Genomic DNA, 22942 nt, shown 5'->3' with positions numbered 1-22942 from the left:
AAAAGAATTGAAGAGGTTTTTTACCAAATACATATATTTTGGTAGAATAACAAAACCTAAATCTTATTCTCTAAATTATCTAATAATATATAGAAATAGACAACTCTAGTGACTTACCTTCGACCAAAGTCATATTTAATTTCTATATCGATCGTAAATGTATTATAATCTAAAATTAATAATATTTAAATGGTACCTTTTATCGAGTAAAAATCTAAAATGTTAGATTACATAATAATATAAATATTATAAATAAAATATACATTTTATTTATTTATAAAAGTAGTATTTATGTATATACATTAATACACAATTTGTATTATAAAGGATGATCTTCCAACATTGAAGTTCGAGAAAAACAACGATCCTTTTTAAAAATATATATAAATAAAAATGTTTTAATAAAAAACAATTATAAAAGAGCGAAGAACATAAGATTCCAACAAAAAGAACACAACGTTTCGACTCTTTAAAATTTATTTTAGTTCTTAAATGGTAGTTCAGTTCCGACTAAAACTTGACCATGTCGACAGCGATATGAAGGAGGACTCTGTACAGAGCTAAAAGATCTGAATCCATGTCCCTCATCGGTGATGCCAAGTTACCTTCATGGTACACGTCGATGCAGGTGTTTACGCTGGTCAGATCGCCGCTCAGCTGGTTTCTCAAATCGCTCCAGTTGCGTTCCTCGATGGCACGTAGCGCGAGTTCGTTGCCGTCGGGGATTAAGTCGTAGTTTTCGGCGCATACGCTAAGGCATGATTGAGCATTTGGTGAGGTTCTGGGGTCGTCCCTAATCTTTCTAGCGAGATTGAGGGCTTCTATGGTCATGTTAGTCGCTACGTGAATCCCGACTTTAAGGACGTTGAGTGGGTCGATTTTGATACTGTCGTTCAAGTACGGAGAAATGAATCTTACGCATTCGATGGGGTAGTCGGTTGCTCCACAAATTTGATCGAGCTCAGGGTAACTACCGCCTGGCAATATTGTAAAGGTTGCAGATGGGGTTGGTGCTTCAGGTGGAGGTGCATAACCGTCTGCTGCTTCATCTGGTGCATTAGGTGAATAGTCATCATCAGGTGCCTCGGGTGTGGAATCAGGTGATTCGGGTGTGGAATCAGGTGATTCGGTTGTGGAATCGGGTGACTCGGGCGTATCAGTAATGTCTGAAGGAGGTCTAGCACAAGCTGAGATAGCCGCGAGGGAGAAGATGGAGATGAGGAGGATAGAACGTTTGATCCCCATCTTCTTTTAGGAAAGTAAAAACAACGTTCGATTTAGGGGAGAAATGGGAATGGTGATTCGATTGCTTATCAAGGCATGAGATGTGCATGGAAATAGCATATGCGTGCGAGTTTTAGCCATACAAAATGTACCGATACCTTAATTTTAGGGTAAACACTAACGAATTCACCGAAATTCACTCGAAATCCTAAATTTTAATACTGGTTGGTTCTATAAACTAACTATTTTAATGATTAATTTATGAATCAAATAATCGATTTAACATTAATTTAACCAAAACTTTCACATATAAACCCATAATAAAATCAATAAATATGGAGAAAAAAAAAACAGAGAGAGGACATTTATTTAACAATCATAATTGATAATTGGCTTAATAATAAATTTGGATACTAACGTATATATGTTTTGTCAAAATGGTCTTAATTGTATTTTTGAATTGTTTTTGGCTATCAACCTTTGCTTTTTTTTTTCAAACTGCTTTTTCTAACCGATTTTATAAAAGTACTCTTAAAAAAGTTAACAAGGATAATGTAAAATATTTTTACTGAGATATAATTTATTATTTAGGTAACTTAATAAGATAATTACATGTGAAAATAATAAAATAAACAAATCATACATGAAATTAAAAAAAACTCTTAGTTTAAAGAAAATAAACGTAATTATCTTAAAAAAGTTTCAAAATGAATGCATACATTTGTTTACTAGGAGGATTCAAAAGATAATTATCTTGAATGTGTGCATTCATTTTGAAACCTTTTTAGATAATTTCGTTTATTTTCTTTAAATAAAGAGTTATTTTTTAACATCATGAATTATTTATTTATTTTATTACTTTTCACATGTAATTATTTTATTGGGTTATCTAAGTAATAAATTACATCTCATTAAAAATATTCTACATCATTCCGTTAAACTTTTTAAGTACTCTTTCATCAAATTTGTTAGAAACAACAATTTGAAAAAAAATAAAAGTTGATGGCTAAAAAGGCTAAAAAATATAATTAGGACCATTTTGACAAAGCATATAAACGTAAGTGGTTAAATTTATCATTAAGCCTCGATAATTTAACTCTACTTGAGGTATATTTTATGAAAAATACTCTTAAAATCAAATCCCATGGTATTTAAATTTTATTTTAAATACTAAATAAGGCCCCAAAAAACTTGTTTAGTCAAACAAATATTCAATAAATTTAAAGTTTTGATGATTTAATGAAGGAAATAATGATTAATTCATTCCATCATTTAATTAACAATAATTTCCATTAGATTTATCAGGAAAAGTAGAAAACAAAGAGGTTGATTGAATAGAAGAAGGTGGAGAATTTCGTCTTTCAAAGAAATTTACCATAAATGATTTAAAAATATGATTTCAAATTCATAACTAACTGATTAATATATAATTAAAATATGTTGTTAGTCTATGTACTTTAATTAAAATTTAGTCCTTGTATTAAAATAATTAAAAAAGACTTCCAACTTTATTTATTTATAAAGCTCAGTCCAATAATTAAATTCGTAAATATTTTTATAAAAATTTGTCTATTTGTCATGTTAACTAAGCTGTTTTCATGTGATATGGTATATGATTGTTGAAAAATAAAATGCTACGTTGACAAAGTAAGAGGATATTGATTGGATTAAGATTTTTAAATTGAAAAAATAAGAAAATTAAAATTTTAATTTTTAAAGTATAGTAACTAAATCTCAAATTCTATAAATATACAGGATTAATAACAAAATTTAACCTTGGTATATTTCTTGAGGTCAATGACTTACCGGTTATCATGGATTATATTCTTAAAATGTTAATGTAATATTTTAAAATTTAAAACATAAAATTGCATTTTGAAAGAGCAATTAATTGTTATATACATTAAAAATGCTATATACCATTAATTAATTCTTTAAAAACAAGTAATTTAATTTAATTGATTGGGATACGTATATTTTAAGTATTTATAAAAAACCTCGTCTCCTATTTTTAAGTATTTAATAGAATGGAATGAATATTGTAATATTATTCATACGTTTGATTGAAAGGAATAGATATGTAATAGAAAAAAAAACTCGAATGACGAATATGCCCTTTAATTTTAATATTTTTTGCATCAATTTAATATTAAATTTTATATTAAATTATATTCAAAGATTTTTATTTTTATTAAATTATATTAAAATATTTTATACTTATATTTTCTAAAATTTGAAATTAAATATTTTATATTAAATTATATTAATTATTTCTTTGGTTTAATTTAATTAATTTACCTTCTATAAATCTACACGATGTATCAAATTGAAAACAAAAGAAAAGAAGATTTTTAGTGTCAATATGCAATTTTTTTCTTAAAATTTCTTAAACGTATACTATCAAAGTATTTTATACAACAGCCTACCAATGTTAGTGGGAATGTTTTTATTTAATTTATAATTTTTCATCTTTATCACTAATATGAATGGCTAAAATTTTTAAATTCGACATCTTTTATTTATTACATTTTAAAATAATACACTATTATTAGAATCTAATGTTTCTCAAGTTATCTTTATTATAGTTACAACACAATAAACACATGATTAGAGTAGTTTATCGTGGGCGAAGGACCTAGATGTGATTGAATAAAATGGTAAGTCCTTTATTGTACTCATGAAGGTTTATTCTTAATTTGATGTTACATGCCTATGTATGTTATGGTGTAGAATATGATTATGAGTATTGAGTATAGACAATGAAATAAGAAGAACATACTTAATCCAATCATTGAAAATCATTCACCAAACAGTTTTTGGATTGCAGCGGTAGCACAAGTTTAAAGATTCACCATAAATTGTAGAGACCTAGTTAGAGATTGAATTAAATATGGAATTAAAGATTATATAATCTAGTTTCATAAGAAAGAAATGGTTTAAGCAGTAGGAGTCGAAACCCTTTTTTTTGAAATCAACTTTTATTTAAAAAAAACGAAAGTGAGAGTCACCACCAATCATTTTTAAGAGGTGTGATCAGGTCACCTCGTAATATGATCATTTTGATAAGAAGTTTGATTTATTAAAATAATGTTTTTCGATCTACAAAATCCAAAAAATAGGTTCGGGAGTCGGTTAAGCACAAGGAAGGATTAGCACCCTTGTAACGCCCAAAATTGGTACCTAGTTGATTAATTAATGTCTTAGTGTTGAAAGTTGAAAACTTGAAAAGAGCTTAATGTAACAGTCCGGTTTTGACCCTAGTCAGAATAGTGGTTTCGAGACCATATATCCGAGTCAAAAAAATATTTTAATATTATTTTCCATGCCTATTATAAGTGAATAGACATGTGTGAAAGTCTCGTGTGAAAATTTAACTGTTTGTGTGCTTAATTTGCAAAAATGACCTAATCGCGTAAAATGTAAAAGCTGTGTGCTAGATGTTAAAAGTGTCTATTTGATTTGGCTTATTAAAGGTGAGGTCCTTAAGGTGTTATAAACCCAATTACATGTTAGTGGATGATATGGCTTGGCAATATGGTAAATATAGGTAAACTTAAAGGGTGGTTAGGTAAATGGCATATTAATGTATATTAAAATAAAACAAATACAAAAGTATGGCCATATTTGCTTCATTATTGCCGAATATGCAAAGAAAGAATAGGAGAAAAGAGTTTTAAGGGTTTGGCACATTTGGGGCTTGGTTTAGGTAAGTTTTAAGCTCAGTTTTTGATAATTTTTACGTTTTTGAGATCGTTGTTTCGTGTTTTATAAAATTCATGCTTAAATTTTAGAATTTGATGATGATTTCATGAGGTGCCATTGTTGATTTTGTGAGCTTTGTGATGATAAAAGGTGAAATATGAAAGCTTGATGATAGATAAATATAGATTTTTGATGAATTTGAATATTTTGGGTTAAATTGTAAAAATGTTATTTTGAGGGACTAAAATTTGAAATAAATGAAATGTGTGGACTAGTATGAGTACTAGGAGAATTCGGCTAAGCTTGTGTATATGCAAATTATGTGTATTTTGTGATTTTGTGAAATAGAGACTAAAGTGTCAAAATGTGAAAATGTGAGGGCTAGTTTTCAAAATGCCCTAAATATGTGTTTATGGATTGAATTGAATTATTTGGTGAATAAACAGGTTAATTTTAAATACATATAGATCAAGAAAAGAGGAATTCGGATTTAGATCGAGGGAAGTCGAAGGTTATCGAGTAGATGATTGAAATCAATAATTTTGAGTACGAGGTAAGTTTGTACGTGATAAATGATGTTAAAGTTATGTTTTAATGTGATGGTAATGCATAAATTGAATATATATTTGATTACGGTTTGAGTATGATGATATTCGACCATGCTTGGCACTAAGTGTGCGGTTTAATATAGCTTTGGCTACAAATGGCACTAAGTGTGAGATTTGGAATAACTTCGGCTATATAAGGCACTAAGTGTGCGATACCGATTTAGCTTCAGTTAATTGAAATGGCACTAAGTGTGCGGAATCATTTTAGCTTCGGCTAACCTTTACAGATGTTAAAGTATGAATAATTTACGGAAAGTCTTGAGATACTTAAACAAGAGGTGAGAATGAAAGTGAATAGGTATGGGAAGATCCACATATGTACGATACCTTTGTGGTAGATGATATTATGTAGGTGAAGTTCATTGGATTGTTATGAACATATAGATTGGGTTGGTATAGATTTGATGATGATTTGAGAATTCGTAAATACTTATGTGTTGATGTTGTATGTTTTATATACTGTTGATGATTATAGTACTAGCTTACTAAGCTTTTGAAAGCTTATTTTATGTGTGTTTGCATTGTTTTATAGATATCGAAGCTACTACAAGCTGGGGGATCATCAAAGATAGTCGCCACACTATCGAACCTCATTTTGGTACTTTTGAAAATGTATATTTTGAAGTATGGCATGTATAGGCTAGTAGTTGTGGAAATATGTTTTGTGATGTATATATTTAGCCATGTGATTTGGCTAATTTGTGCTTGAACTCATAATTGAGAATGGTTTATGGTATGTGATGTTAATATGCAATTGTGGTATGTTTTAGATGGACAAAAGAAATGGTATATGTTGGTAAGTTTTGGTAGGTTTAGTATGGCTTTGAATGATGTATGGAAGGAAATGTTTTGATACAAATTTACCCATGTTTGACATGAATTGGTAAGGTTTATGAGTATGGAATTGGGTGACTATTTTATGAGATGAATAGCTTAAGATTTGGTGTGAAATTTGGCTGAATTGGTTATGTAAAAATGCTTATTTCTTTGCTTGTCATACAGGCAGAGACACGGGTGTGTGTCTCATCCTTGTGCGACACACGGCTATGTTGCACAGTCGTGTGTCCCCTGTCCCCTGGGGCACCCTACAATTGCAAGTCAAATTCGACTACGGCCAAGACACACGGGCGTGTCTTGTGACCGTGTGGGTAAGTCAATAGCTGCCACGACTTTGACACACGGGTGTGTTTAGACCGTGTGAGGCATACGGCCTGTTCACACCGGCGTGTGACCTTTTAAAAGTTGAAAATTTTTATAAGTCCTAAAACTTTTGGTATGTTATCAATTTGGTCCGAATGCATGTTTAAGCATTGTATATTCGATTTTAGGTGAATATTGAATGTGTATGAATGACTTTTATTAGTAATGAGATTATATTTGATGTATGGTGGTTATGATTTGAGTTATAAGTCCGGTAATGTCTCTTAACCTATTCTGGTGACGGTTACGAGTTAGGGGTGTTACACTTAAAATATGACCCCTCTTTGTATTAATTTTATTTTTACTTAAAATTTGCTTGAGTAAATCGAAACGTATGTTAAAGACCCTCTCATCTCGAGGTAACAAAATGTCACATCCCGTAAGTTAAGCCACGACACCTTGAATCCTTGGGAATGAGCTTGCCTTTTATTTTTTATTTAAATCTCATGTGTTTTAATTTTAAAAGGATATTCGGTCATTTAGGTTCAACGAGAAAATCAAAACCTCGTAAGTTAGGGTACGACTTCTCAAATATCCAAATACGAAATATTGCCTATTTTTAAAAATTTCTTTTTATGCATTGAGCAAAAATTAATGTAACACTTAAAATGATTTATATTTAGTTTATTTGAGTATCATATAAAAACAACTAAAAGTATTTATATTTAGTTTATTTGGGTATCATATAAAAACAACTAAAAGTAAGAAAAAGAAGAAGTCATGCTTAGCGAATAATAATAATGCGACATAAATTAGTAGTAATAATGGCATGATATGCTTAATAAAGTATAAAAATATAATGAAAATAATGAATCATGATATAAAAATATAATGAAAATAATGAATCATGATGCTAATATGCGTAAATAAAAAAAATGATAATATCAACAACAACAACAACAATAATAATAATAAAATCTAAATTTTGAAATATATTGAAAGTAGTAAATAAATAAATAAATAAATAAAATGCACAATAAAAGAAAATATAAAAGAGCCAATTGTAAAAAATAAAATAAAGGAAATATTATGTAAATAAATAAGTGAATATCAATAAAACATTTGATTAAAAATTGAAACTAAATAAATAAATCAAACAAAATATACATGAAACAGTTTAAATAAAAATTTTGAAGTTAAATAGACTAAGGATTGAATTGAAATTAAAAGGGAGTTTTGGGCTTAAATTATAATAAAATAAATGTAAAAGGACTAAATTGAAGTTTAAACAAAATTTTGGGGACAAATCAAGATAAAACAAAAATAAAGGACTACATTGTAGTGCGTGAAAACAAGACAGGGACCGAATGGGAGAATATCCCGACTTCCCTGTGCGATGCTCTCAGAGGACTAAAATGAAATAAAAATAAAATTTCGTGGTAAAATTAAAAGAAAAAACTGATATGTGAATCTTCCAAAAAGCGGAAGGACCTATCACGCAAATAGACCATTACTTAAAAACACGTGGATCCTCTAGGCAGATCGGGTTGGATTTCGGGTTAAAGGCCAAAACGATGTCATTTTGGAGTCTGAGGAAACATGCCAAAACAGCGCCATTTCAGAGCCCTATTTAAGTCAAAAAATTTTCGAAAATATCATTTCACCCCCATTTTTAAAAAAAAATTTGAAAACCTCTTCCTTCTCTCTAGGCACAGTTCAAAATCTGGCCAAGGGAGCCGCCGGGCTCCACCTTGCCGACCGCCGGCCGCCGATTGCAGCGACGGCTCCGCCCTCTACGGTGGCTAGCAAAATATGGAAGGCCCCTTTTGATCGCCTTGGCCTCCTAAACTTAGATCGGAATTCGCTTTTTTAAAAAAAAATCACCAAATTGTAGAAATCTCGAATAAACCCTCATTTTTTTTAATAAAAAAAACTTTCGTCAAAACCACCTATCATCGGAGGTGGTGGCCTCGTCTACCCATGATGGCAGAGCGTGAAGACTTAGGTAAGCTCTTCCTTTTATTTTTTATTTTTATAAACTTTTTATATGTATAAAAAATAGATTCGAAGAAAAAAATAAATGAAAGAAAAAAATCATCTTCAAATTTTGTATTCTGTTTATTGTTTTTTTGTATTTCTTTTTTTTTTTGTCTTTTCGTCTCTAAAAAAAAATCATTGGAGTTGTTATGGTCTTTTATAGCCAATTTACAATATATTTTTTATTTATTTTTCTACTATTTCAACTGCTTGTGTTTGGTTTCTGTCTTTTCTTTCTTTTCCTTACAGGCGGTGATGGTGGTGATGGCAAGTAGTTGGTGGCGGCGATGGCGCAGGCTAGGGTGCGGTGCTAAGGATATGTTAGGGTTTCTTTTTCTGAAAAGTTTAGGTATTGTGGGGTTTAGGTTTTTTTTTTATTTGGGCCACTTGGGCTTAATGTAATTTGTGTCTGCTGTTTGTAAATTGACTCTGAACCATATTATTTTTTATTTTTTATTTTGGTTTGGTTTCTGTTTGGTTGGGCCTGGACGAAATTGGGCTTTCACAGCTTCCCCTCTTTGCTCGTTGTTGTGTAACGAGAATGGAGTAAAGACTTTTAAGAAGGACCAATTTCGTTTGGTCTCGTTTAATCTCAACCTCTTTGGTGCTAATTTTTTTCAAGTAACTTCATTCCAACCCACTGTAACTTCAGGGGTATAGGACTTGCCACTTCAATCTACTCCACTGCAACTTCAGGGAGATAAGATTAGTAGCTTCAATCTGCTCCACTGCAACTTCAGAGAGATAAGATTTGTAGCATCAATCTGCTCTACTGCAACTTTAGAGAGATAAGATTTGCTATCTTCGATCTACTCCACTGCAACTTCAGGGAGATAAGGTCTGTAACTTCAATCTGCTCCACTGTAACTACAGGGAGATAAGATTTGTAATTTATAACTTTAATCTGTTCCACTACAACTTCAGGAAAATAAGATTCGCTATCTTCAGTCTGCTCCACTGCAACTTCAAGAAGATGAGACTTGTAACTTCAACCTGCTCCACTACAACTTTAGAGAGATAAGGTTTATAGCTTTAATCTACTCTACTGCAACATCAGAGAGATAAGATTTTATATTTTCAATCTGTTCCATTGCAACTTCAGAGAGATAAGACTTGTTATCTTCAACCTGCTCCATTGCAACTTCAGGGAGATAATATATGTAACTTCAACCTGCTCCACTGCAACTTCAGAGAGATAAAGTTTATAGCTTTAATCTGCTCCACTACAACTTCAGGGAGATAAGATTCGCCATGATGACTTCAATCCGTCCCACTACAACTTTAGGGGTATAGGATTTGTGATTTCACTAATCTGTTACACCGTTCTTTAGGGAACATGACCTATAGAATCCATTTTAAGGGCCTATATTTATGCCAAGCAATTAGGATGTTATGATCAGAATGAATCAAATGCTCCTAACTAGATGTGTATGAATGATGTTTGCATGAATGTAGAATGTCATTTTTTTTCTCGAGAATGATCCCCTTTTAATGCTTAGGTTGACATTGCTTGTTGTTCATCAAGGTTCTATCACTGACGCATTACCCTGCCTTCTTGTTCAGCTGGTATCTTTGACAGAAAATCTGAAGAAATAGTCACAATTTAGACTATTCATTCCCAAACATTTCCAAACCCTAGATTTGGTTAGTTCTGACAAGTAGTTCTGTTTCAGGTCCTTGTACTATTTAGAACCTTTCAGAGTAATATGCAAAAATCCTTTTACTTGAATATTAATTTTCCATTAATCGTTATTTTAATGAAAAATACTTGAAAAAGATCGTAACAATGGACAAGATTGAAATTTATTGGGAACAAAGCTTGAAATGAATAGATTAATCAAAATAGCAAACGCTGCTAAAATACAAAATGAGTAAGATGAAAACAGGTACGCCAAATATCATAGCATAAGCTTCTCTGCACAAATTTCTTGAAGACTATTTTGAACTTGATATGTATTTAGAAGATCTAAAGTATTTTGTTGATGTCCCAAGATGTAGCGTTCTTCTTTTTGAGAAGACCCGACCATCACATGTTCAATCTTCAATCCAAATTTGAGCTGCCCATTCTTAGGTTTTCAACTCAAAATTCCTTTGGTCTCAAGGCGCCCTTTGCGAGTTTTCACATTGGCCTCTCCTCATTTTTTTAGGTGAAGTATTTCTTGACTGAATCTAAATTCATAGGATTAGACAGTTTTTTCTATCCATCTCGGTCAAAATCAACGCTTCTCCAGAAAAGGCCTTCTTTACCACATAAGGTCCTTTCGAGTTTGGCATTCACTTTCCTCTGAAGTCCTTTTGTATAGGAAGAATATTTTTCAATACTAGGACCCCCTCACGGAATTCTCTGGGCTGAACCTGTAACACCTTTTACTCGCATTCGACGCCAGAACCAGGTACAAGGCATTACCGACCTCACATTATAACCAATCATACAATTCCAAATCGTAAATTTGCGTCCAAATTAAAACTATTTGAAATTAATCATGAAGTCCCTATCATGAGCCTACGAGACCCAAAACATGCTTTGGAATGGTTCAGGACTAAATCAAGAACTTTAGAAGTTTTCACAAAACTTAGAAAAATTTTCCACTATACAGGGGTCACACACCCGTGTGGATATGGGACACGCTCGTGTCCCAACCCCGTGTAACTCTCTGATTTGTAACCCATGAACAAATTGATATCACACGGCTAAGTCACACGCCCGTGTTCGAGCCTGTGCCGTCCACACGATTGATACACACGCCTATGTCTCTGCCTGTGTGCTCAATTCCGAGCATTCTGTTTCTCAAAATTAAGGTGCAGGGGACACACGACCTATACACACGCTCATGGGGTAGACCGTATGTCACATATGGCCTAGACACATGCCCGTGTGTCTACCCGTATGGGTAAAATAAAGGCTATTTACCAAGTCATTTGCCACCCTTATTCACATATACACTTACACCAAATCAAAGGCTCAAAAAATAATATACTTAGGCAACCAAACATCCACAATTAGGCAACCAAACTTCCACAATCATGGCTAAATCATATCAATACAATACCATTCACTATCATACTCACAACATTTATCATGTTCCAAATTAATCATGCTAATTTCACATATACAAAGTATCATTAAACTACTTTCAATGACACCTATTTGTACATAAAATTATCATCTCACCAATAAATCACATTTCCAAACATTTCACATTAATGCTAAAAATCACACTCCATCATACACCAAGCATAACATGACCATAACACCAAAGACATTGGCACATATAAATATATAAATGGGCTTACAACCATTTTAGCCAAAATAAGCCAATTACATGGCTAAATACCAAATCAACTTAAACAAACATAAGCCAATACATTTGGCCAAATCAAATAACACATATAACAAAATGACTAAGTCCCTATACATGCCATACTTTCAAAATACTAATATCATCAAATACCCAAAATAACAGTTTTGATAGTTTGAGGCGAATCTCCAATGATCTTCGATCCCGAGCTAGTTTGGTGACACTATAAAAACATGAAAAATAAATAGAGTAAGCTATATAGCTTAGTAAGCTCGTATGCAAGAAATAAGCAACCTTACCATGCATATAACATTCAAATAATATAACATAATTAAATGTACATTTACCATGGTCTCATAATCATAACTCATTCCATCAAAAAACTTACCTCATATTCATCATTTCAAGCATTTAATAGATATGAGCTTCAAGTACATACCTGTACCCTCTTGAAAGGAATTTACACATAATCTCATCTTTAACATACCCATTGAACCACTCGGAATAACAATGTTGGATACTTGGGAAATTTGCACACTAAGTGCCACATATGTAGCCAATGCTACCTCAAATCTCATATCACATAGTTGCTCTCTCGAGCTATCAACGGGCCTGCTCACACAAGCTGTCAGTTAAGACGTAGCTACACGGTGCTGCTCACACAAGCTATCAAGTATCCGCAACATATGCCAGTATACTTAGCCGCCGGTAGGATATACAAGACCAGCACCTGGATCACATAATCACATAACACATAACTACCCTAGTGACATGTCACTTGTATCTTACCCTATTCTTCAAGTTTAAACGGGATTTCTTGCTTATCGATTCATTTTCGGACTCGTTCATAAGATTAAGTTAATCCACATTTATTAAACATATAATTCATGCAATATTAAAGCAATAAAATACCATCATATTAAAGCTTATTTTTACATATGAACTTACCTCGGTACAAAATGGCTAATTGTTCGATTTTGTCCACAACTTTGTTCTTTCCCCTGTCTAGGTCAGAACCTCGTCTATCTTGATTTATAATACCACATTTAACTTATTCAATCATCACATTATTAAATTTAATCCCAAAAAAAATTTATGGAAAAAATTATATTTTTGCCCTTAACTTTTTAACTTTTTACATTTTAGTCCCTAGGCTCGTAAAATGATTTTCATTTATTTCTTCATTACCCAAGCCTAGCCGAATCTTTTTCATGCCAATAACAACCCATGTTTTTTTATTTATTCACATTTTAACACACATTTTACAACTTTTATAGATAGGTCCCTATTTGACATTTTCATCAAAAATCACTTGGTAAATGTTGGTTACTTAACATCAAAATACAAAAATATTCTACATGGGTAAAATTTTAGACTTTGATTTTCTTTCAAATTAGTCCTTTAAATAGCTAGATTAGGTTACACAGATATCAAAAATATAAAAATCATTAAAAACGGGACAAGAACGGATTTACAATCGAGCTTGAAAGTTGGCCAAACCCTACTATGTTTCCTCCTTGTGAATTTCGGCCATGGGGGATCAAATTAGAAAAGATGATATCTTTTTATTAGTTATTTTTTATTTATTTATCAAATGACCAAAATACCCTTTACTTAAAACTTTGAAATTTCACCTAACCATGTCCATTTTTGTCCAACTTAAATTATAATGGTCTAATTACCATTTAAGGACCTCTAATTTAAAATTTCATAGCAATTAGACACCTCTAGCTTTTAGAACACATATTTTGCACCTATTGCAATTTAGTCTTATTAATCAAATTGGACACTCTATCGATAAAATTTCTTAATGAAATTTTTACACAATCATTCAATCATACTGTGGACCTTAAAGAAATAATAAAATAAATATTTATATTTCAAATTTGTGGTTCTGAAACTACTGTTTCAATTTGACCCAAAAACGAGATGTTACAGAACCTTTTTATCATAAGCTCGCATTATTCATTTTTGGTACATCTAACCATGACGGATAGCTTTCAGTCTCTTCTCTTCAATCAATTTTAGCTGATCATATCGATATTGGATCCATTCTACTTCATCTAACTTCAGCTCTGACAAAACTCGAAGAGAAGGAATCTCTACTTCAATAGGCAAAACCGTCTCTATTCCATAAACCAATGAGAAAGGTGTTGCCCCGGTGGAGGTCCTAACAGACGTTCGATAAGCATAAAGGGCAAATGGTAACTTTTAATGCCAATCTTTATAAGTCCCAGTCATTTTCCCCACGATCTTTTTGATGTTCTTATTGGTTGTCTCCATCGCGCCATTCATTTTTGAGCGATATGGTGACGAGTTATGGTGTTTAATCTTGAATTGACTACAGACCTCCGCTATCGTGCTGTTGTTCAAGTTTAATGTATTGTTAGATATAATCCTTTCCTGCATCTTATACTGATATATGATCTCTTTCTTCAAGAATTTGTTGACTACCGACTTGGTGACATTGGCATATGAAGTGGCTTCTATCCACTTGGTGAAATAATCGATGACCACGATGATGAATTGATGCACATTAGAAGCTTTTGGCGATATCTGCCCAATGAAATTCATACCTCACATAGAAAAAGGCTATGGAGAAGTCATAACATGAAGATGCGAATGAGACACATGAATTTTGTCTCCATAAATTTGACAGTTATGGCATCTCTTGGCATAACTGATACAATCCCCTCCCATAGTGGACAAATAATATTTGAATCTCATGATTTGTCTAGCCATCGTAAAACCATTACTATGTGTTCCACAGACACACTCGTGGACTTCTTCCAAGATTTTTTTAGCATCAACAGTAGCACTTGATCCTTTCTTTTTTTGTATAGAATTTCTCCATCTAAGACATAGTCACTGGTCAGTCTTCTCAGCATCTTTTTATTATTCTCGGTTGTTTGGTCAGTGTATTCACAATTCTTTACATATCGCAGTATATCATAGTACCAAGGGTGATCGTTCTTTTCTTATTCCTCAATTTTGTAACAATGAGCTAAAGCCTCATAAAAACTCATCTGGATAGGTTTTATGTCCTCTTGTTTGTTCACTTTGATCATGGAAACTAAGGTAGCCAGGCATCAGCCATTTAATTCTCATATCTTGGGAGATAGTAGAAGGTGATGTCATCAAACTCTTCAATTAGCTCAAGAACTAGCCTTCGATAATTGATCAATTTGGGGTCTCTCATCTCTCATTCACCTTTGAGTTGATAGACTAGTAGTGCAGAATCCCCATATACTTCTAGCATTTTGATCTTACGTTCTATGGCTACAGGGATACCTATGATGTATGCTTCGTATTTTGCTATATTGTTTGTGCAATCAAAATCTAGTTTACCAGTGAAGGGATAATGATCTCCGTTTGGGGATACCAGGATTGCCCCAATTTTGTTACCCACAGCGTTTGAGGCTCCGTCGAAGTTTAGTTTCCAAGGATGACCTTCTTGAGAGTTTTCTTTAGTGGTTACAACATACATTAGATCTTCATTCGGGAAATCAAAGTTTAAAGGCTCGTAATTTTTTAGAGCTTTACTGGCCAGAAAATCTACTATTGCGCTCCCTTTTATAGCCTTCTGATTCAAATAGACTATATCAAATTCGGAAAGTAAAAGTTACCACCAGGCCATTTTTTCATTCAAAGTAGTCGACTCCATCATGTACTTTAGATGGTCCAGTTTTGAGATGAACCAAGTTGTGTGGTACAACATGTATTGTCTCAGTTTTCGGGTTATCCAGATTAAGGCATAACACAACTTTTCAATTGACGAATATCTTGTCTCACATTCAGTAAACTTCTTACTGAGGTAATATACCACTCTTTCTTTTCCTCCTGACTAATCATGTTGGCCCAGTACTGCCAAGTACAATATCAGTGGTTTATCTGGACTTGGTGGCATCAGCAAAATGGCGTTAGATAAGTAATGTTAGACCTTGTCCAAAGTTTTTTGGCACTCCTCATCCCATACACCTGGATTGTGTTTCTTAAGGAGACAGAATATGGGGTCGCATTTATCGGTCAGTTGTGAAATAAACCGGGCAATGTAATTTAATCTCTCTAAGAAACCCCAAACTTCTTTTTGAGTACGCAGAGGAGGTAGTTCCTGTATAGCCTTGACTTTGTTCGGGTCAATATCGATTCTTTTTTCACTGACTACAAATCTTAACAATTTTCCCGACCTAGCCCCGAAGGTACATTTTGCTGGATTGAGTTTTAGCTTGAATTTTCTCAACCTTAAGAAAATTTCTTTAAGACTTGCACATGCTACTTTTCCGTTCTGGATTTTGCAATCATGTTATCGACATAAACTTCAATTTCTTTGTGCATCATGTCATGAAACAAGGTTATCATGGCTTTTTGATATGTTGCTCCTGCATTTTTCAGTCCAAATGACATTACCTTATAGCAAAATGTTCCCCACATGGTTACGAATGTGGTCTTCTCCATGTCTTCGGGATGCATCTTTATTTGGATGTATCTTGAGAAACCATCCATGAAGGAGAATAGTGAGTAACCTGCTTTGTTCAACTCCCTGTAGTCTACGCATATTTATACTTCCCATCTTTTTTGGGGACGGGGATGATATTGGCTACCCATTCTGAGTATTTAACTGCTTGTAAGAAACTAGCGTCAAATCCTTCTTGACTTTTTCTTTTGTTTTAACAGGACATTGGGCTTCATCCTTTGAAGTTTCTGTTGAATCGGCTTGCACTCTTCTTTTATTGGGAGCCGATGTACCATGATATCAGTACTTAGACCATGTATGTCTTGATACGACCATGAGAAGACATATTTGAATTCTTAGAGTAACTCAATAAGGTCTTGTTTTGTCTCTACAGTAATACAAACTCCGATCTTCACTTCTTTCTTTTCTTGTCCGCCTCTCAAGTTCATAATTTCCACTGACTTTTTGTGAGGTAGGATCTGTTGTCCTCTTGTTTTACCATCCTTAACAAATCAGGAGATAAGTTACAATCTCTATCATCTTCAAAGTCCTAAGGTACCTCTAGAGACATATCTCGCTCAAAAGGAGATTCTAGGTCAGTAACAATGTCGCTCATGTCATTGATATTTAGAGACCTGTTCTGGGCATGAAAGAAGACCCAAAGAACAAATGAATCTAAGAATAATTATTTGTGTAGTATGAGTATGAATGAAATGAAGGAATAAAAGAATATATGAGACAAAGATGCATTTTATTAAAATGAAGATATTGGACATAAGCCTATTTCACAAAAAACATTCTTATTGCTCCTAGGCTTAGAGAATTAAGTGTGTTTTGAACATTACTCTGAATTAGCTTTAAAAACTATAGGAATCTCTTCCGCAGTCCAATTGTTCAGAACACTTCCACGTAAGGGTGAATGCCTGATGAATTTTCTCTCCAAATTTTTTTTTTGAATATGGCGTTGATGTTCATATTTCCCGGCATTTCTTCTGCAGTTTTTTTTCTTGACATTTTTCGTTTAGGGTAAATAGTTCCTCTTGACACGAAAGTTCTGGATAGATGGGAAAAAGTCATTGGTTCCCATTTGACCTCTCCCCCGCTTAATCGCGCTCTTCTTCTTTCTTGCTTCTTTTCCAACTCTTTCTTCCTTTTGCCTCGCATCTGGCTTATATCTTAAGCCAAAGTGGTCTCATTTGTCCATCAGAATTGGTACCTCGACTCTCTCTTAGAGTATTTTTCAAGTCCCCTTCCAGGCAATGCTCTTTTTCCAACCATCAGTTGTAGGCCTATCCTCGTAGTTTTGGGTATTTTGGGCATTAGGATTTTGTTCTCTTCGACAATGAAGGTTGCATTCATAAATTCCAAAGATTGAAATGAACATTCTATCGCTTCATCGTCTACCTCTATGTATGGCGCATCACTGGTTACGGATACAATAATATCTTCTTCTGCGTTTATTTTTACCAGTCTACCCTCTGTTGCCAACTTTAGCTTTTGGTGCAGTGATGACGAAACTACCTCAGCTGAGTGAATCCAAGGCATTTCCAACAAGCAATTATAAGAAGGCTTGATGTCCATCACTAAGAAATCTACCTCATACATGTTTGGACCAATCAAAAGGGGTATCTCAATCCTTTCTATCACTCTTCTTTCTGTACCATCGAATGCTCTCACTATGATTTGGTATGTCTTCATGTGAGAGCTATCCATTGGTAATCTGTTCAGTGTGGATAAAGGCAAGACGCTCATTGCAAAGACATTGTCTATTAGCACTCTTGGCAATGTATATCCTTTACAACGAGTAGTGATATGTAGGGCCTTCGTGGATCCCATGCCCCTCGAAGGTATTTCATCATTATTGAAAAAGATGAAGTTGTCGGCACTTATATTGTTAACCAGGCGGTCCAGCTTGGTCACAGAGATATCATTAACGACATAAGTTTCATTCAGCACATTCATCAACGCGTTACGATGAGTCTGTGAGCTCAAGAGCAAGGCTAGGATTGATATGTGAGCTGGTTGTTTGTGTAGCTGTTCTACCACACTATACTCGTTATGCTTTAAGAATTTCAAGAATTCTTTAGCCTATTTCTCAGTTACCGGCTTATTAACAGGTGATTCAAGTCTGGTTATCTTTTCTTTCTGTTGTTTAACGCCAAGGCTTTTCCTTTTACGGGCTCAGCTCTTGCATTTGATGGATCATATTGCCTCCCACTATACATGTAGAAACCCACATCCTGACCCTCTTCTGAAGTGTTAACTAAGTTTTCTTCTCCCAGGATCATCACGTTACAGTTATAATTCCATAGAACCCTTTTGTTGTCCTTGTAAGGAAAAGCTACGAGTTTTTAAATTATGGCCCCTGGAACCATTTGTACTCCCACTTCATTACTTTTTGGTTGTGAAATAATCATTACCGGGTTATTGACCTTGTGGACTTTCTCTATTGATTCTTTCTCTAAAGCATAAACATCTCCTCTTTCCAAGCCCTTGATATCTTCATAAAATTCAATTTCTTTATTATCTATCAGATTTTGCACTAGATCCCTGAACTCAATGCACTCGTGGATCTCATAACCCTCTTCATCATGGAATTCATAGTAGTTCCTCACTCCTCTGAGTCTCTCCTTTAAATCTTGCACGATTAATCTTCCTCCACTATCTTCTTCCAAACCCATCTTAATCAGTTTTTACCTCCGCCACATCAATTTTGGTTCTATTACTTCCACTCTCAATTATCGTGTTTACCCCTTTATCAGAATGACTGGGTAACGAATTTCCTGCCACATTAGGTCCTAATGGGTTGTAGAACTTCACAATTCTCATCTTAATGAACCTTTCAATCAACTTTTTAAATGAGATGTAGTTCTCAATTGAGTTTCCCGTTATTCCCGCATGGTACTCGCATTGAGCTTTTGCATCATACCATTTGGGAATGCATAGGTTTCAAGTAGAATAGGGATACCGCATGTACATCGAATAAACTTTGATCCAACTCCCTATATGTCATTGGGATAGGTGTGAACTAGAGTCTTTCTTTGTTCGGCCTTGAGTTAGATTCCTGCTTTGAGAGGCCCTGATGGCTGGTAGTTATGGCTCTTGGTTGGCTTATAGTGACTGGTTTGGAATACCCTTTATTATATAGGCTTGTGCTATTTATTTCATGTTCCTTCTTCCTTAAGGCTGATCTTTTAGCGTTTTCCCCGCATCTATCTTCCCACTTCTTACTGCATTTTCAATCATTTCGCCGGAAATTACTATATCTGAGAAGCTCTTGGTAGCGTTTCCCAACATATGGTTGATGGAAGGGGCCTTCAGAGTATTGATAAAAAACATTGTTATTTTTTTCTCCAGAAGAGGTAGCTGGACTTGCATTGCCATCTCTCTCCATCTTGAGGCATACTGCAACACCCCTTACCGGTATTCAACGCCGGAATAGGGTCCGAGGCGTTACTGGACTTACCACACAAACAATCATACAATTCCTGGCCATAAATTTTCGTCCAAATTAAAACCATTCACATATAAACAAAAAGTCCCTAATACGAGCCTACGAGGCCTAAAACATACTTTGCATGTGGTTCGAGACTAAACTTATAGCTCAGGAAATTTTTACAAAACTTAGAAAATTTTTGCTATAAACAGGGGTCACACACCAATGTGGCTTCGGACATACCCATGTGGCAGGTCGTGTTGTCACACACGCTCGTGTCCCTAACCTGTGTAACTCTTTGTTTTGCAATACATGAACAAATTGATGTCACACAGCCAAGTCACACGCCCATGTGCTAGGTCGTATGGATAATTAAATTTTCATGAAATAGGTGCAAACTTCACACGCCCAGGATACACGCCTGTGCCTGAGGCCGTGTCATGTGCCTCTGTCCGTATGGATGACACATCCTCAGGCATGGACGTGTGTCCTGGGCGTGTGAAGTCTGCACCTATTTCATGAAAATTTAATTATCCACACGGCCTAGCACATGGACGTGTGAATTGGCTGTGTGACATTAATTTGTTCATGTATTACAAAATAGAGAGTTACATGGGTTAGGGACACGAGCGTGTATGACCACACGGCCTGCCCACACGGGCATGTCCCAAACCACACTGGCGTGTGACCCCTGTTTATAGCAAAAATTTTCTAAGTTTTGTAAAAATTTCTTGAGTTATCGGTTTAGTCTCGAACCACATGCAAAGTATGTTTTGGGCCTTGTAGGCTCGTATTAGGGACATTATGTTTATATGTGAATGGTTTTAATTTAGACAAAAATTTATGGCTAGGAATTGTATGATTGTTTGTGTGGTAAGTCAAGTAATGCCTCGAACCCTGTTCCGGCGTTGAATACGGGTAAGGGGTGTTACACATACTGCCTGAAGCTTTCACTTTGCTTCTTTTCCATATTCTGCAGCGTAATTCTGTCAGGTGTCAAGTCTGTTACATGGTTGTATTACTTCATAAAAGCCTGTGCCAAGTCTTTCCATGAGTTGATTTTGGCACGGCTCAACTGGTTGTACCACTTGGCAGCTGGCCTAATCAGACTATCTTGGAAGCAGTGGATAAATAATTGGTCATTATTGACGTATCCTGTCATCTTTCGACAGAACATCGTGATATGGGTTTCAAGACAACTAGTCCCATTATACTTTTCAAACTCTGGAGTTTTGAACTTCGGTTGGAGCACTAAATCTGGGACCAAACTCAAATCATTAGCATCAACCCCACAATGGTAATCAGCATTCTCCATTGCTCTGAATTTTTCTTCTAACAACCTGCACTGATCTTCAAGTTTTTTGGCAGTTTTACCGTGTTTTTTTTCCATTTCTGCCATATTGTCTAGATCATGAACAATAGGATTGGATGGATTATCCCCCAGATTGGAACCTAAGCCTTTTTGGTAGTTTATTGGCACCGAGGTACCGGTTTGATATTGTTGAGGTCTGATTGTAATGGGTACCCTTCGTGGGTACACATCTGGTTGTGCCTGGGCATTTATCGGGGTAAAACCTAAGGGGTAAGTAGGGTCTTCATTATCATCCCCTGAGTTGACCACAGTGCTCTTCCCTTTTTCAAGTCCTCTAGCCAGCAACTGCGTTAATTAACTTATCATAATTCTTTGGGATTTCTGTATTTGATCCCTCATGTCCTGTTGTACTTTTGCTAATTGTTCTTGCAGCTGTGCTTGCAACTGATCTTGTATATCTTTTGAATTTGTTCTAGCCTTTCTAATATTTGATCCATTACTTTGGTTTTAACGCGAGTACTGTAGCGATATTCAGTTGGTAGACTCTTGTTGGTTTCCAAGTTAACTGTCATAATTTCGATTAATTAGGGTCTTCTTGTAAAATTTAATGCATATGATTCAGTGTAATGGAAACGCAAGGAATGAATGTAAAAAAAAAAAAAACATTGACTCTGATTCAATTCTATTAGAACAACTTTACTAGAAAACAAATTTCTTTACATAGAACGGATTACATATACGGCTTTGCCCTAATACTCAAAGCATTAACTTTCCTAAGAAGCCAACCTAACTCTCGACCCCGATCCAATTTTTATTCATATTTCAAGCTTAGCACGTCAACCTGAACTGCTAGGGTGTTAAAATTCTCGTACTTAAGCAACAGCTTCACCCATGCTATGATCTTTATCCCTGACCTGACCTTGAGAACGGTGGAGTTGTTCTTTCCAATTTTCATTGTTTGCTTCAATGAGTTCAACTCGGAGTTCACAATTTTGTAATGTGGTCTCAAGCTTTTCTATCTTTCCTTTCAGCTCTTCAATTTTGTTTATGCTCACTTTCAACTTAATTGCAGAGTTGCGACTATGATACTGATAAAGTGAGTTTTCTAGTTTTGCTACCCGGGCTTTTAATCCGATCTTTTCATTTCAACTCTCTGACAAACTCCTTTCTATAGCCTTCTTCCGAACTTAAGCATCTTGAAATTTCTTTTCCCATTGATAAGCTCTACTCTTTTCTTCTTTTATTTATTGCCACCATTGTTTTGATGTTTTTTGTAGCTCGACAGTCCTCATTGACAAGCGCAACAACTTCTTTTCCTCCTCTAATTTCTCGGCTTCTAATTTCTGGACATCAACATCTAATCCTAATTGCATCTTTTCCTCCTCTAATTGTTCTATCTTCTTTCTTTGCTCTGAATTCCTCTTTTCAAAATCCCGCTTTATAATCTCTAGCTCAGACGAGATCACTTGCAGGTGTTCCGCCATTGATCGAATGTCTTCTTAACTTGGCACAGGGATGTTGTCATTGATTTTTTTACCCCACCATCAACCATATTTGAGGGTCGTCATCTGATTTATGAAAAATATTTTAATTCTGTGAGTTTGGTTCTAAGTGTTAGATATTTCTCGAACCTTTTTCTTGTAATTATTGCCCTTATACGAAAACTCACACTGGGCTAGCCCTTGCGTTGCTGGTATGAATTGCCTCGATCTATACTGCCTCAACACAAGT

The 22942-nt window shown here is 34.5% G+C and overlaps 2 protein-coding genes across 2 annotated transcripts; both read right to left on the bottom strand.

Annotated features, from left to right (window-relative positions):
- Positions 1-510: 510 nt before the first annotated feature.
- On the bottom strand, positions 511-1245 carry LOC108477930 (pectinesterase inhibitor 10-like). Its single transcript, XM_017780395.1, has one exon. It carries the CDS (start codon positions 1243-1245, stop codon positions 511-513), a length of 735 nt encoding a protein of 244 aa, XP_017635884.1.
- Positions 1246-20917: 19672 nt separating this feature from the next.
- Positions 20918-22695, bottom strand: LOC108477932 (uncharacterized). Its single transcript, XM_017780396.1, has 2 exons — positions 22495-22695; positions 20918-21556 (listed from the first exon to the last, which is right to left on the bottom strand). The coding sequence occupies exons 1-2, from the start codon at positions 22693-22695 to the stop codon at positions 20918-20920; spliced, it is 840 nt and encodes a 279-aa protein (XP_017635885.1).
- Positions 22696-22942: the final 247 nt, after the last annotated feature.

The sequence above is a fragment of the Gossypium arboreum genome, chromosome 12 (genome assembly GCF_025698485.1).
Source record: "Gossypium arboreum isolate Shixiya-1 chromosome 12, ASM2569848v2, whole genome shotgun sequence".
In the NCBI taxonomy this organism is placed as follows: Eukaryota; Viridiplantae; Streptophyta; class Magnoliopsida; order Malvales; family Malvaceae; genus Gossypium; species Gossypium arboreum.
Note: the sequence above shows the minus strand (reverse complement) of the source record. Positions and strands in the feature narration are given on the sequence as shown.

Bases quoted from the DNA above. Each gene is read 5' to 3' on its own strand.
- LOC108477932 (XM_017780396.1), bottom strand. From the start codon at position 22,695: ATGGCGGAACACCTGCAAGTGATCTCGTCTGAGCTAGAGATTATAAAG. The intron at 21,557-22,494 runs GTCGAGCTACAA...TAATTAACGCAG, and splicing joins TGCGCTTGTCAATGAGGACT to TTGCTGGCTAGAGGACTTGA.
- LOC108477930 (XM_017780395.1), bottom strand. From the start codon at position 1,245: ATGGGGATCAAACGTTCTATCCTCCTCATCTCCATCTTCTCCCTCGCG.